The sequence below is a fragment of the Corapipo altera genome, unplaced genomic scaffold, assembly GCF_003945725.1.
Source record: "Corapipo altera isolate COAL_440 unplaced genomic scaffold, ASM394572v1 216, whole genome shotgun sequence".
Taxonomy (NCBI): Eukaryota; Metazoa; Chordata; class Aves; order Passeriformes; family Pipridae; genus Corapipo; species Corapipo altera.
In genome coordinates this window covers 505,647-522,267 of record NW_020885034.1, presented here as the reverse complement: position 1 = coordinate 522,267, position 16,621 = coordinate 505,647, and the positions used below count along the sequence as shown (strand labels likewise).

General features: G+C 49.8%; 1 protein-coding gene across 2 annotated transcripts in view; it reads right to left on the bottom strand.

The window, feature by feature from the left end:
* Positions 1-16,621, bottom strand: part of CALN1 (calneuron 1) — a 124,066-nt gene that overhangs the window by 58,018 nt on the left and 49,427 nt on the right. For both annotated transcript variants that reach the window (XM_027668261.1, XM_027668259.1), the window contains exon 3: positions 7,646-7,789. In XM_027668261.1, coding sequence (XP_027524062.1) covers positions 7,646-7,789 — 144 coding nt within the window. The remainder of the gene's footprint in view (positions 1-7,645; positions 7,790-16,621) is intronic.

Sequence of the window (16,621 nt, the reverse complement as noted above, 5' to 3'; positions counted from 1 at the left end):
CTCCTCTGCTCCAGCTGAACACACCAAGTGCCCTCAGCCCCTTCCTCTCAAGGCCCTTCCCCAACTTCGTTGCCTTCCCACGTCCCTGAAACCCTCTCCCTGTGCACCCAAACCCGAGAGGGTTCCTTTGCAGGTCTTTGCAGAGTTTCTCACCAGTTGATCTCTTTATCAGATGGATCAAGAGGAGCAAAATCACGACCTGACTACCCAGGACTTTAATTAAAGTGGTTCCCTGGGCCCTGGGAAGAGCAGAGCTGAGTGAGCATCATAGCAGCCACCAGACAGCTCTGAGACAACCAGCAAGTCACAGGCTCATTAAAACAGAGACAAGGTGTGTTCCCTGTGGCACACACATCCTCTGAAGCCAAAATCATTATCCCTGGGGCACTGTGTTTTAAAGAGTAAATAAAATTCAACAAGGGTGCAAACAAACCACAGGGCACGAGGTGGATCCCAGAGCACAGGACTCTGCCCTGCTGGAGCACAGGATGGACAGGCTTTGGGGTGGGATTGCAGCCCAGGGTTTCCCTTTGTCCTGTCCATTCAGCACAGCTGCCCTCAGCCATCCTGGCACTTCAACAAAGGCAGGATTTGATATTCCTGATGCCCCTCTTCCCAGTCCTGAGCTGCACATCAGCCAAGCCTCACCAGCAGCTGTAATTACTCTTCATTGTCTGCAGTGAGAACACATAATATGATAATCTCCATTTTCCAAATAAGAGCAGACAGGAAGAAAGTGGCCTCTATAAATAAAGACAAGTCTCATCAAATCCATCTCGCTGACCAAGATTCTCAGCTCAGCAACACACTCGAAAGGACAACCCCCTGAAGTGTTGTGACATCAGTTCTCACACTGAAAAATCAGAGAGCTCTCAGCACAGAGGACAAACCAAACATCTGCAACAACCTGTCTGTGCTTTCCCTGCCCCATCCCTGGAAGTGTCCAAGGCCAGGTTGGAGGGGGCTTGAGCAACCTGGGCTAGTGGAAGGTGTCCCTGCCCATGGCAGGGAGTGGGATGAGATGATCTTTAAGGTCCCCTCCACCCCAAACCATTCTGGGATTCTCTGATTCTTATTAACTGCATTTTAACACAGAAATGGTTGCTGGTCCTCCACTGTTTTCTACAGTTTCACGTTGAGGGGTTGAAACACAAGGAAACATCCATGGGAGTAAAGAAAAAAACCAGAAAAACCCAAATAAGAAGCGGGGGAGACACAAAAGAAAGAGATAAAATGTTTTCAGCTTGTGAATGTCAGCCTGTCCCACACAGGGCACTGGAAGCTGATCTTCTGGACAGAAGCAAACATTTTATTGGTCAAAGATTGGACTTGAGGATCCTGGAGGTCTTTTCAGTCTTAATGATTCTGTGATTTGATGGTTTGGCCATGAAATGCCTGCAAGGAACTCACCTGCTGGACACAGGGGAAAGCTCAGCACCTAATTTTTAAAAGAGAGGCCCATTCTCTCTCCAGATGTCCTTTGATCCTCTCATCCCTGTGACACTGTCAGTGGAGCTCCCAGCTCTGATGTCCCTTCCCTCTCTTTGGGAAGCAGATGCAGGCAAAGCAAAGCAACGTCTTTGTACAAACCCTGACCCAGCAGCAGGACAGCAGTGACACCTTGGGAGTGTCCTGTCACCCGTCCCTGGCGCCCTGCAGTCGTGTCACTGTCATTTTTGCCCTTTCCAGAGAGGATCATGGAATCACAGAGCCATTAAGGTTGGAAAAGACCTCCAAAATCATCAAGTCCAACCTTCGACCCAACAGCCCTGTGCCCACTAAACCAAAGCACTGGGTGCCACCTCTGCTCATCCATGGAACACTTCCAGGGATGGGGACTCCACCCCCACCCTGGGCAGCTGTGTCAGGGCTGGACAAGCCTTTCCATGAAGAAATTTTCCCTCATATCCAACCTAAACCTCCCCTGGTGCAACTTGAGGCCATTCCCTCTCATCCCATCCCTTGTTCCCTGGGAGAAGAGCCCAAATCCCCCCTGGCTCCACCCTCCTGTTGCAGAGAGTGAGAAAATTCCATCATGCAAAACAAAAGATGACAATAATCCTTCAGAACCCCATTCCAACCATGGAGCTGCCCAAACCTCCACCTGGGAGAGCTGCACATCTTCCAAACCCTTTTGCCAGGGTCCCCATGAACGCCTTGCTGGGTTCTCATCCCTTCCTCAATTCCCTGCTCCCTCACACAGCAGCTTGGGAACACACCCAGTTTGGTGGCAGGACAAGAGGAAACAGCCTCAAGTTGTTCCAGGGGAGGTCTAGGTTGGATATTAGGAAAAATGTCTTCACTGAAAGGGTTGCCAAGGCTTGGAAAAGGCTGCCCAGGGCAGTGTTGGAATCCCCAACCCTGGAGGGGTTCACCAGCCCTGGGGATGTGGCACTTGGGGACATGGCTTAGTGGTGGCCTTGGCAGTGGTGGATCATGGTCGGACTCACCAACCTTAGAGGTCTTCTCCAACCTTAATGATTCCATCCAGGCTTTTAAACTGGCTTTTAATTCCTGGTTTTCCAGGGTGTCACCGCTGTAATTTTGCTGCTCCTGCTGCCACATCTCAGAAGGTGACAAAGGCACCAGGTGAGTCCCTTGTTCTCCCAGAGAACCAGCTCGTCTTTGGTTTGATCACAGCAGTTCCTATTTGTACTACAACAATTTGATACACTGGGGTGGGTGTTTTTTCTTTCCCCCCTCTTGAAGCCTGAAGTTATTTTTCCAGGGTTCTGAAAAGCAGCTGCTCCTCTAATTAGTACATGGAGTGCTTATTTTATTCCTCAGATAAAAGTGTCTCATGTTGTAACGAACGAGTTTGACACTTAAATCACACATTCATCTATTTTATTGCAAAAGCTCTGCTTAAAGTGGAGGCACCCCAGATAAGGCAACACATTTAATGTGCCATTTCTCTGCATTTTTATTAGCATTACTGCCAATTGGAAGAATTTACAAATAATTCCTTTTTTTTCCAAGCACGGAAATATAGATTGAGTATTTTACATTCCCCCCTCCTGGCAGAACACTCCAGGTCAGTCTCCAGATTGCAGACAGAAACATCCCCACCTCTCCAAGCCTGCAACGTTTATGTTCATGCAGTACATAATTATGGCTAAGAATAAAGCAAATCAAGGAGAGAAAGGTAAGATTTGACCTAGTTGCAGACCAAAAGCAAACAAAGTGTCCCTCCAAGGCCCAGCACCCTGGAGAGATGCCCAGGGGCTCCAACCACCTTCTGCAGGGATCCAGCAAGATGTAAGCAAAGCTTTGGCCTAATGGAAATCTCTTGCCCTGGCACGTGATGGAACCACCATTCCTCACTTCCCTTCCTAAAAAAGGAACATTTTTGCGCTGAAAATCCCTTTTCCTTCTGTTCTTTTTTGGTATTTTCCACTGTGGCATCTCTCGGTGGTTCGTCAAAGGGGGTTTCTGATGATTTGTAAGAATTCTGATGATTTATAAGATTTCTCCGGAGACCTTGAAATCTTCCAAGGAGATTCTCATTTTTCTCCCTCATTCCTCTTTTTATGTCAACTCTCCTTTCCCCCCGTGGCAGCTGTGCCCCTGTTCACCTGGGGGAAGCACACCTTGCCAAATCATGGAATATCCTAAGTGGGAAGGGTCCCACAAGGACCATCCAGTCCAACTCCTGGCCCTGCACAGACACCCCAACAATCCCACCCTGTGCCTGGGAGTGTTGTCCAAATGCTGCTTGAACTCCAAGCAAAGGGACTTGAAAGGAAAGATGGAGAAGGTGTTTTTAGGGAATGCAGTGGTGCTCCCCTGCCTTTGCTGAGGATTTGGAAGAATTAGATATTCCCTGGAAATCAGAACATTCAGCAAAGCAGAGAATTCAGAGAGTGGCTGAAGTTCTCTGTGGGCAAACCAAGGGGCTGCTGGCATGGCCTCTCTGAGGGAGGGCTGGGGGCAGCACCTGGGAGCTGTGGAGACATCAGAGGTGATCTGACACCTCCTGGCCAAAATCCAAGCTGTGCCATGGCCAATTGTGCTTTATTTCAAGCAGTGTTTTCTAACTAACTCCATTTTGCCTTCAAGTGTGATGAATTATGGAAAGCCCCTTTCATTTCTGCTCTGCTGGGGAGGCTCTGAGGGTGTCACTGAGCACAGGGTGGCACCGGGAGCTGCTGTCCTTGGGCACCTCCAGAGTTAATCCTGTTTTATCACAGACTGACAGAATGTGCTCAGCTGGGAAGGACCCTCAAGGATCCTGGAGTCCAACCCTCAGCCCTGCCCAGCCCCAAGAGTCACCCCCTGTGCCCCAGAGGATCAGCCAAACCCTCCCTGAGCTCTGGCAGCCTTGGGGCTGTGCCCACTGCCCTGGGGAGCCTGGGCAGTGCCCAACCAGCCTCTGGGGGAAGAACCTTTGCCTGAGATCCAACCTGAGCCTGCCCTGACACAGCTCCAGCCATTCCCTGGCTGCTGTCCCTGGTCCCCCCAGAGCAGAGCTCAGTCCCTGCCCCTCCTCTGCCCCTGCCCAGGAAGGTGGAACTGCACTGAGGTCTCCCCTCAGCCTCTTCACTGAGCTGGGCAAGAGCTTTGTGGCAGGAGGTGACACCCAGGTGTGAAATGCTCTTGTCAGCCCAGTTCATGCTCAGCTACAGCCCCACTCCAGCATTTGCTCCTCTTCAAACACTCCGTGTCCAACCTGTCAATCCCACAGCACCAACATCTCCTCAGCCTCACCCACACAGGGCTCAGCCTCCCCCTGTATCCCCACAGAAAAAAAAGGGTTTTACAGGGCTGAGCCTCCCTCTGTTTCCCTACAGAAAATAAGGTTTGCAAGGAAAACCAAACTGGGAGCAGCTCTGGCTGCTCACTTTGAAGCCCACCAGTCAAACCAGCCGTGGCAGATCCATCCCCTCTGCCATCCTGCAACCCCCCCCCCACGATCCTGAGGGACTCAAAACTCTGTTTGCACTGAAAGTTCTGGGTCTGCTCAGGCTGGTTCAGATTAAATCTCAAACCCTGCCAATTTTATTACCTCATTATTAGCACACCCTGGCAGCAGTTCTGGGGGGGAATGGATGTCTGGCCACATTACCCTCTGTCACATCATAATTCATGGCAGGTGCCAGGGGAGGTGAGGGAGGTTCTTTGAACCCCCCCAGCTTTCCTGACCCTCCTTGAGTGTGACCTTTCATCCATCTGAGCTTCCCATCCACCTGATGCTGAGCCAAAGCCCTGCAAAAATCTGGCAACCCTCAAGCCCAACAGGAAAACCCCAACAGGAAAACCCCAACTGGAGTATTTGGGAAGGAGGGGCAGGTTGTCCCTGGGAGTGCCAGGCACAACCAACACCCCTGGGAGCTCACTGGGATCAAGCCCTGCTACTGAATGATGCTGACCACAGTGGGAGAGGGAGGAGGAAGCTATTCCTCCTTCTCACTCCATATTTCAAGCTAAGTCCCAGAAAAAAAATCAAGATAATCCATCAGAGCAAAAGTAGCCATAAGCCATGTAATATTAATTCAAGCTGTAGAGCAATAATACAATTTGCAGGCAAGGTAAATCTTTCACTGAATATTCCCCTCTTTGCTCAGTGCCTCAGGAATTTCCCATTCCCCTGGTTCTTTTTAATGCGCTTGACCTTCACATCAGTGCAGCCCCAAACCCTCTGCTCAGACACTGCCACGACAGGCAGAGGAGACAGGAGAGCAATAACCTCCCCCAGCACACCCAGATTGGAGCTGCTGGAACTGCTGAGCTGGAGGAGGTGGAGGAGGTGGAGGATCAACCCCATCTCTGCAGAAAACACTTCCTGAAAAGTCTCCAGCAGGGGATTAAACACCTTCCATTGCTGCAGGTTTGGACTCCACCTCTCACATTACAGGTCCCTGCACGCCAGGAGTGTGTACAAAACAGTGCCAAAGCCTCAAGTCCAGGAGACCAAGAGTCGGGGAATAACTGGAGATGGATCAAACCCGGGAGCCAAGTCCCCAGAGCTCTTTTTTCCAAAAACGCTCCGAGTTTCGGTAAAAGACCCCAGGAATTGGCACCAGGCTGAGTCTGGGCTTTGCAAAACCTGAGGAGACATGCCCTGCTCTGCCAGGAAAGGCCAGCACAGAGCGAGGGACAATCAATAACTTTGGGAGAAAATGCTTTTAAAAGTGATGGATTCTTTCTTCCCCTGTTCTTTTAGGAATGAGATCATTTCCACAGCTGATCTTCTCTCTCTGCCAGGGTTTCTGTGCCTGTCTGGGGGAGATGCTGAACACCCTGCACAGGCTGAGAGCCCCTCCCCTGCTTCCCTGCCCTGCTGAACACGGTTTTCCTGTGCAGCTCAGGGGTATCCAGGGATCCCCAGGGATCGCCCCACCTGCCCTGCTCTCTGCTCTCCACATTCTCCTCAAGGATTGTGGTGTCTCACTGGCTCTCCAAGGATCCCCCTCCACACCAGGGCTGCTTTCAGGACTCTGTTTTGGCATCATTTCACTGTTTCCACCCCGTTGCAGCTCCCTTTGGAAGGGTGGGAGAAGTTTGGAGCTGCATCCCAGCATCCCTGCACACTTTTGTGTCTCCCTTCCTGCTCTGACCAAGGGCATTTTAAAGACATTCTGCTCGTTGTGATCAGCTCTGATTGTTAAAAAGTCTTCCCTGGCTCCAGCATCCTGATGCTGCATTTCCCTCTCCCTGTTAATGGTGGGTTCTGTTTCTTTTATTACCACTCAGTAATTGTTTGATGAGCTCTCACAGCAGGACTTTGCTCCAAATTATTCCACCCCTCAAAACTTCTCACTTAGGCCCATCAACACTTCATTACCACGGGGAGCAGCTCCCACCCACAGAATCTTTCACTTGGAGCCACAGGACTGGGCAGCTCTGCCTGCTTGGGCACTCAGATCATCTCCCTGGGTCAGAAGATGCCCGGGAATGCAAAGAGAAAGGTGACAACAGCCTTGCAAAAGACTGTTTGCAACTGGGATTCCTGAGGTGTCCTGGGCAGGGCCAGGAATTGGCCTTCAGTGATCCCTGTGGGATATTCCTTGGGGGTGATGGCAGCAAAGGAATTACTTCCATCAGTCATCCTCAGCCTGGCCCATCTGACTTTGGGTTGATTTTTAGTTGTGTTAAATCCCCCTCCAGCCTTTAACAGCCCCTTGTATGAGTGAGGACTCGTCGGGGTCTGCAGCTTCTTCACGAGGGGCAGCTCCGACCTCTGCTCCCTGTGGGCAGGGACAGCAGCCAGGGAATGGCTGGAGCTGTGTCAGGGCAGGCTCAGGTTGGATCTCAGCCAAAGGTTCTTCCCCCAGAGGCTGGTTGGGCACTGCCCAGGCTCCCCAGGGCAGTGGGCACAGCCCCAAGGCTGCCAGAGCTCAGGGAGGGTTTGGACAACGTTCTCAGGGACAGGGTGGGATTGTTGGGGATCCGTGAACTTTGCAGAGAAAGGTTGCACGACCTGCTCTGTCTGCACCCAGATGTCCCAGCTGCCACATGAAGACACTTCAGCTCCCTCCCATGGGTTGCTTTGAGAGGCAGGTTGGCATCTCAGAGTTGGCTGTGGCGGAAGCAAAAGTTCTCCAGCTTCCTCTCCAGGCCTTCCTTGGCGACCACAAATTATTTGAGCCCCATCCACGAGCGCTGGGAAATCCCCCCCGTCCCCCAGGAGCAGAGCAGGACTCACCATCCATGTCCAGGCGCTGCATGATGATGGCCAGCTCCACCTCACTGGGCATGTACCCCAGCGAGCGCATCGCCATGCCCAGCTCCTGCTTGGAGATGAAGCCATTCCCATCCCTGTCCAGCACTCGGAAAGCCTCCCGGATTTCTGTGAAGGGCAAGGAAGAAGGGAGGAGTTGTTATGGTGGAGGAGTCCTCGGGCAACGTGTCAGCAAATGGTGAGGGCAGAAGCAGCTTGGATTGCCTTTTAGAGCATTACTGGTGTGTATTTTGTTATTTTGAGCAGTGTAATTGTGATTTGTTAACACAGAGACACCTCTGTGTGTGCATCGTGGGTGCACCTCGGAGAGCAGAGGGGATAGCAGAGACCCACTGAGTCATTTAGTTTGGAAAAGCCCTCCAAGACCATCAAGTCCAACCATCAAACCACCCCTAACCCACATCCCCAAGTGCCACATCCACAGAGCTGTTAAACCCCTCCAGGGATGGGGACACCACCACTGCCCTGGGCAGCTGGGCCAGGGCCTGACCACCTTTTCAGTGAAGACATTTTCCCAAGATCCAACCTGACCCTCCCCTGACACAACTTGAGGTTGTTCCCTCTTGTCCTGTCCCTTGTCCCCCTGAGCAATTCCCGTCTCACTTTGCTCTGATTTATATGTTTTACAGCAATAAACAGCCTCAGATGACTCCAAATCCTACGGCTCCAAAGGAATCACTTCCATCCCACGTCCCCAGCCTGGCTCAGCTTCTGACACCTGACTTGGTTTTGCTTTTTCATTGTGTTAAATCCCCCTCCAGCCTTTAACAGCCCCTCTCCACTCCTGGGAGTGGAGACTCATTGGGGTCTGCCAGAGCTCAAGGAGCATTTGGACAACGCTCTCAGGGACACAGTGGGATTTTGGGGGGTCCTGTGCAGGGCCAGGAGTTGGACTGGATGGGTCCCTTCCAGCTCAGGATATTCTCTGACTCCATAATCCACCACCTCGAGGTCTCTTCACCTTTCCTGCTCCTCACAGACCTCTCAACTTGCAGCCCCAGCCCCAAAGCTGCCCAAATCTGACTGTTGCAAATGCCAGACAGAGAAGTTTGAACCTTCCAGGCAGCTGGGAGCCTGTGCCTTGAAAGGGTTTGATTGGGAATGGAGAGGAAAAGAGGTGCTGATTGCCCCATGCCTGGGGAGGAAATCATGGGATGCTTTATCATGTTTTATAGGAAAAATCAGCACACTGGGACCTAACTCTGCTCAGAGGAGTTTAATCTTCAGGTGAAAGCATTTCACTGAAGTGGGAGGGAAAACTCAGCAGGTTTTTCCTGTGGGGGAAAAAACCCTAATTAATAATTTTTCTATTTTCTCTCAAGAAATAGAGAATGGAAAATGTTTGGCCCACCCTGGGTAGTTCAGGCTTTAAGCCTCAGACAAGGAAACATTCCCTGTCAGAATGTCACCTCCCCTGGGGTCAGGGGACACCAGACCCTGCAGTGAAAGCTTTGGATGGTCCTCAGTCCTCCTGGGAGAAAGTCAGGAGCATCACAGCCCATCAGGAAACGTTCTGGTGATGTCTTTGCTAACAGGGTATTTATTTAAAGGCTGTTCCTAAATCACCTCCCATCCAGGTTCACCACCTCTCCTGACACCTCCAACCTGCTCTGTGGAATTATTCTGCCAGCAATAATTCCCTGGGGATGGGCCAGGGCACTTCCAGGACCTGCTGCTTAACCCTCCCCCCAGCTGGGTTATCTCAAGGAGAGATGGCCCATTTTTAACCCAGCTGGTGCAAAAAAAAGGGAAGATCCTTTTGATTCCAAGGAATATCAGGCCACATCTATAATCTCTCCACTTTGGGTTCAGTTTTGCACCAACTGTGGCTTCTTTAAGCTGAAATTCTTCCCTCTGTCTTCCCAAGCCGGTGGGAGCTGGGCAGGAAAAGGTGATGGGGCTGCTCAAAGCTGGAAGGGTTGGCATGGAATGTGGAGAGCCTTTGGAGCAGGAACAAATCCCATCAGACACTGCCAGCTGTAGGGAGATCTATTCCCCTGTGCTGTGCTGAAAGCTAAAGTGCAGTAAATATTACACCAAAATCAATTAATTTTCAAATCAACTTTTGACAGCTGAAGGCGAAAGAACCAAATATATCTTGGGGAACCCAGAGAGTGTCTTAGAGAGTAAAATCTGGGTTTCCATGTGAGTTAGGCTGATCCAAGGGCCATGGTTAAATCCTATTTGCTGTGGGATACCTGAATGGCAGCACCTGGAGTGCCCTCCCTGATTCCAGAGGGTGCATTAACAGCACTGCAGCCTTTGAGCCTCAGTCCAAGGAGAAAACCCCACATGTTTGGGGTCCTGCTCTGCCCCTCTCAGAGACCTGAACTGTTGACCAAGCCTGAACCACCTTCCCAAATCAACTCCTGACACCAAATGGAGCTTTTTGTCCCCTCATCACTCTATAAATAAAATACCACTTGTGCAGAGGTAGATTGGGAGCTATTTATAGGCTGAACACACTGTACATGAGCAGCTCTGACCTCAGCCAGTGCCTCCTCTTTATCTTCCCATGTAACAACACCTCCTTAGGAGCTTTTCTTTGGGGTGATTCTTTCTCCTCCGTTGTCCTGGTGGAGCCACAGCCCTGAGGATCCTTCCCAATCCCAGCCCAGCAGCACTGGTGGGGTCCCAGCCACCAGCCCATGAACCTGTGGCACCTGGCTGGCCCTCACCTTCACCTCCAGCTGTTCAACTTCATTACCCAAAGCTAAAAATACGTCAGTGCTTTCCCCAGATGACTTTCCCAAAGAAGTCTCCATGGCAACTGATGCTCCCGGCTCCAAACTGGGAGTGGATGTGGTCCATGAGGAAATCTCTCAACAAAGACAGTTCTGGGGCTCGGGAGAACCTGTGAGACCTCTGTCATTCCAGCTGGAACCTGGAGGTTTTGCCCTGTTCAAGAGAAGCAGAGCCCTGTTTTGTCTTCAAAAGGAAGAGTAAAGATAATAAGGGGAGTGGGTGTCAAAGAGCTGCCTTTCCCCTTGCCCAGCCTGGATGGCAAAAGGAAACCAAGCACATGGATTCCCTCCCCCCTGGGGTGTCAGAAATGCTGATGTTTATTCCCCTTTCCACTGTGTAGCATCTTCTTTTACTCCCAAACATCAGCAGTTGACACAGAAATACATTAGAGGGTAAAAGGGGAAACGAAGAGAAATTAGAAATGTCAGAGAGGAGAAAATGGCCCTTTTTGGTGGTGATGGCACTGGCCTGAACCTCTGGAAACATTTCTTCCCAAAGAGGCCAGGCTGGGCCCCGAGGGCTCTTCTCCATGGCTCAGGTTCTCCAGCTCCTGGGAACAGGGAGATCTCCACACAAACATGTTCCCCCTGGGAGCAGCACTGAACCATCTCTGATTGCAGCAGGACCAGGTGCTGCTGCCAGGAGACTCTGTCAGCTGGACATCCACGATGTTTGACTCTGAACAACATTCAGGTGAACAAGGGGAGAGAAGGAAACAACATCCAAACCCATGGAATCCCAGAATCCCAGAATGGTTTGGGTTGGAAAGGACCTTAAAGCCCATCTCGTTCCACCCACAGGCAGGGAATTTTCCACAGCAATCCCAGGTTGCTCCAAGCCCTGTCCAACCATCCAGTCACCCTAACAAACATCTTGGCCAATGGTCCCACAGGGGGAGTGTCCACAACATTCATTTAATTCCCAAATGACACAAGGCTGGAAAGAATTGCCAGGGAAACAATTCCAGCAAGGAGGAAGGAGCAAATCGGCCAAGATTTCGGGGCAGAAAGGCCCTATCCTGGGTCAGCAGGTTGGGGAGCTGGGCCTGAAGCTGCTTTCTCAGCACAGTTTAGCCAGGAATGCTTTTCCCTGGATGAGGATTTGTGTTCCAGGGGAGCTGAGAGCACAGCATTCACCTCTCAGAGTTATCCCAGCATTCCAGAGCCGTGTAGGGAAAGGGGGATTTGTTTGTGTGTGTTTGCTTTTCATTCGTCCCCCTTTCCTCACATTTCTCAGCTGCACTTCACAGCTTCCCTGTTACTGTCCCATCAATTCCCCCCCACTCCTCTGGGAAGCAAGATGGGAAGAATCAGGGAAAAGGATGATTTTGTTTCATTACCTTTGTGAAGGGCACACACAGGGCTGGTGCCAGAGCTGCCACCCAGCCCAGCAAGTCCTAAATTCTCCATGTGCATCCTAAAAACTGTCCTCAGCTCCTTTGCTCCTGCTCCAGTCCTTCCCTTCCCAACATCCCAGCTCATCCCTTCTCCCTGTTCACAGCAGCTTTCTTTCCAAGTGATTTCCCTCTGCCTGCACTATTTTTATTTGGCTTCTTGATGAGGAAGAATCATGATTCCCTAGGAAATCAATCCATCCAGAGCCATCCCTGTGCACTGGTCACTCCTCTGGGAAGCAAGATGGGAAGAATCAGGGAAAAGGATGATTTTCTTTTTTTAATTACTTTTGTGAAGGGCACACACAGGGCTGGTGCCAGAGCTGCCACCCAGCCCAGCAAGTCCTAAATTCTCCATGTGCATCCTAAAAACCATCCTCACTCCTTTGTTCCCACTCCAACCCTTCCTTTCCCAACACCTCTCCCTTCTCCCTTCCCAGCTCATCCCTTCTCCCCGTTCACAGCAGCTTTATTTCCAGGTGATTTCCCTCTGTTAGAGACAACCATCAATATTTTATTTGTCTTCTTGATGAGGAAGAATCACGATTCCCTGGCAAATCGGATCCATCCAGAGCCATCCCTGTGCCCTGACCACCCTCAGATGGTTTCACATCACTCACAGGGTGATAATCCCCCCATACTAAAGGTTGTAATCCCGGTGTAGCCCCCACACTCCGAGTGCAGAGTAATCCCCACCACGTGGTTTTCAGCAGCGTGATAAGAGAGGCCATCCCACCCCCCCAAACCTTGCCAGTCATCTCATTCCCTTAATTGCAGGTTCGGGCACCAAAGTACAAACTGACTGATCTCCGAGCTGCAAATAACACGTCCTCGAGTGAACTGGTGAGTCTTGTAACTACTCTGTCTACAAAAAATGGAAATTTCCATCCCTCCATCTGCTATTTTACGCTTGTTTTTTTCCTCCTTTTTTTTTTTCTTTTTGCTGCAAATTGCAATGAAGTGTCAAAATAACCACGTTTTGCTTCTAATGGCGACGCCCCCCCTCCCCAAACGTCTTCCAGTTGCGAGTGTCAAAGTATTTCCCTTGGTTACTCTCGATCCCAGCAGAACAGTTCAGCATCCCCGGATCAAACTCTCTCACTGCAACCTGGAGGCTGAAAAGTTCCAGCTCCGAGTCCTCTCGGCAGCACCAAAACCAGCTGAAAACGGGGCGTAAATGGGGATTTAATCGTGGCCTCGGAGCTCCAGCAGCTCAGGGGGACGCGGGGATGTCAAATGGGCAAAGCTGCTCAACCTGACACAGCGGCTCTGCCTCAAAACCGAGAGTCTCGCCTTGTTTGTCCTTTTTCGACATAATTTGGCAGATTTTTATGTTTTTCTTCCTTCCCCGTGAAAAAAAAAAAATGATTTGTGGAAATGACACTTCCCGTGGTTCTGTCCCCAAACACATTTAACACGAAACCTGCGGGAACAGCCCATTTCCATATAAATGCGCCACAGAACGGCCGCCAGCGCTCCCGGAGCCTTCCTTCAGAGAAGCTTTTAGCGCTGGCAGCAGGGATTGGGAATGGGTCAGGATGTTCACCGGAGGGCAGGCTGGCGCGGACAGCAGCATTCCAACGGCTTCACTCCCTGACTGGGGCTCCATCCCTTCTCCCGGGATGCACGAGTCCTGCCGTCGCACGGAGACGTTGTTGTCGGAAGAATTTGGCAAAATAGCAACTTCCCTATAATTTTCCCTGCTGTGGGAGGGAATCAGAAATTCAGGACACCAGCAGGGCTCACCTTCAGTGCCAAAGGAAGGATGTGTGGGGCTGGAGATGCTGCGTTAATTATTTAATTAACCATTAAATAATGCAGGTTAATTAAGTTTTCGGTGCCTTAGGGTGGTCTTGAGAGGTGAGGGATGAGCTCAGAGTGAAAAGTGAGGAGGGTGTGAGAGGATGCAAGTGGAGGGGCTGCCAGGAGAGAGAAGGGCAGGACTTGGCTCATCAGTCGTGGAATGGTTTGGGTTGGAAGGGACCTTAAAGCTCATCCAGTTCCACCCCCTGCCATGGGCAGGGACACCTTCCACTAGACCAGGTTGCTCCAACCTGGCCTTGGACACTTCCAGGGATCCAGGGACAGCCACAGCTTCTCTGGGCAACCTGTGCCAGGGCCTCCCCACCCTCCCAGGGAGGTGATTTGTGGGGCAGGAAGATGAAGGGCACAACCCAGGGATAGAGAAAAGCCATTCCAGGTGAAGAGCGATATTGGTGTAAGGACAAGTGGAGATGAGTAAATTTAGCCTGAGAGTGAGAAGTTTCAGAGGTGAGTGATGACTGCAGCACTTGGACATGGGGCTGCAGCCATTCCAGGCACATCCTGCAGCAGCAGCAGCAGCTTCAGGGACCTCTTCATGGACCTCTTCAGGGACCTCTTCAGGGACCTCTTCAGGGACCTCTTCCAGCCTCTGATAAGAGAATGTTGACTCCAGGTATATCAATCTTGATGTCCTGTATCAGGTGTCTCAGTGCCCACCACAGCAGCACAAACCCACGGGGGTTTCATGGCAATTCTTCAATGAGGGATGAAGTTCCTCCATGAGGGATGAGATTCCTCCATGAGGGATAATGAGATTCCTCCATGAGGAATGATGAGGTTCCTCCATAAGGGGGGATGAGGTTCCTCCATAAGAGGGGATGAGGTTCCTCCATGAGGGATAATGAGGTTCCTCTATGAGGGGTGATGAGGTTCCTCTATGAGGGGTGATGAGGTTCCTCCATGAGGGGTGATGAGGTTCCTCCATGAGGGGTGATGAGGTTCCTCTGTGAGGGATGATGAGGTTCACCATCAGCTTGGAAGCTTTGCTGTGATCTCTGCTCCTCCCGAGGTGTTGCTGCTTCCTTGGCTTTGTGGGTCTCCCCCAAACGAGTCAGAACATGAGGCTTTTTTTGAGGCTCCACCAGCAGAGGATCACGAAGAGCAGCTGCAGGAGCGGCAGTGGCTGCTCAGGCAAATGTCTCAGCTCTGCTCTCTGGATGGAAATGGGCTTTTGGAAGGTCTCAGCACTTTGGGCAGGACTCCCCTGCACGTCCCTGTCACCTGCTGTGGGCACAGCAGCACCTCACACCACTTGCAGAGGGGTTTTGGGACCCTGAGGGCACCTTAGCTGGGGCACCACCAGGAGAGCCCCTTCCTTTGGCTCGTTCCACACACAGAACTGGGCAGGGAAGGGAAAGGAGAGGGGCAGGTCCTCCAAACACACCGACTGGGGCAAGAGATGCCAACCCAGAGAATTCCACCAGACCCGCAGAGTCTCCTCCTGTGCTCCCTGTCACGGATTATTGTCCTGGTGGAAAATGCCATGGAAACAGCCCCAGAGCCCACATCTGTTCTCCTCCAGGCAGGAGGGGAAGGTCATCTCTGCCCTGCTTAAGCCAGGCTTTGGTTGGGCTTATGGTTCTCCCCAGCTCTGGTCTCATGGTGGGGCTGTTGCTGAGCTGGGCAGTCAGAGCCGGGAATTTCGGGAGAGTTTCTGGGAGTTCTGGAACCCAGGATGGTCAGGGAAGGGTAAAAATTAATGACTTGTTCTTGATGAAAAAAAGAAAAGGAAGAAGAAGAAGAAAAGGAAAAAGGAAAGGGAAAAATAAAAATTAGAGGGAGGAAGAGGAAAAAGAAAAAAAAAAGAAGAGGATGGAAAAGAAAGAGAAACAGGAAAAGGAAAAGAAAAGGGAAAAGGAAAAGAAAAGAGAAGAAGAAAAAAAGCAAAAAGGGAAAAGGAAAAGCAAAAGGAAATTAAGAAGAAAAAGAAAAGGGGAAAAGGAAAAAAATAAAAAGAAGAGGGAGAAAAGAATAAAGGAAAAAAGGGGAAAAGAAAAATAAAAAGAAGAGGAAGAAAAAGGAAGAGTAAAAGAAAAATAAGAAGAAAGGGGAAAGGAAAAATTAAAAAGGGAAAAGGAAAAATAAAAATAAGAGGGAGAAAAGGAAAAGGAAAGGGGAAAAATAAAAAGAAAAGAAAAGTAAAAAGAGAAAAAAGGAAAAGGGAAAAATAAAAATAAGAGGAAGACAAGGAAAAAAGGAAAATTAAAAAGGAAAAAATAAAAATAAGAACAAGAGAAAGAAAAAGGAAAAGAGAGGAAAAAGGATAATAAAAAGGAGAAAGTAAAAATAAAAATAAGAGGAAGAGAAAAAAGGAAAAGAAAATAAAAAAGGGAAAGGAAAAATAAAAATAATAAGAAGAGCAAGAAATAGATAAAGGAAAAAGGAAATTAAAAGGGGAAAATGAAAAACTAAAAATAAGAAGAAGAGGAAGAAAAGGGAAAAAGAAAATTAAAAACTGAAAGGAAAAAAGAAACATAAGAAGAAAAAGAAGAGAAAGAAAAAGGAAAAGAAAAAACAGAAAGGAAAGAATAAGAAAGATAAAGGAAAAAAAATTAAAAAGGGAAGAGGAAAAAATAAAAATAAGGACAAGAGAGAGAAAAAGGAAAAGGAAAAGAGAAAGAAAAAGAGAAAAGGAAAAAGGAAAAAAAAAAGGGAAAGGAAATAAAAATAAGTGGAAGAGGAAGAAAAAAGAAAATTACAAAAGGAAAAGGAAAAAATATAAATAAGAATAAGGGGAAGAAAAAGGAAAAGAAAAATGAAAAGGAAAAGGAAAGGAAAAGGAATTGGAAAAAGCAGCTCCATTGATCTGCACGTCAGGACTTTCCTTTCCAGCTCCAGCAGCTGCTCCTGAAAGGCTGGATGGAGAGCAGGGATTGCAATGGAGGAACCTCCATCTCCTGTCACTGCCTCTTTTATCACCAAACACTCCCTCTCTTCCCTCCTCCTTCCCACAGCGGGGCACAAACCCCCTTCCATCC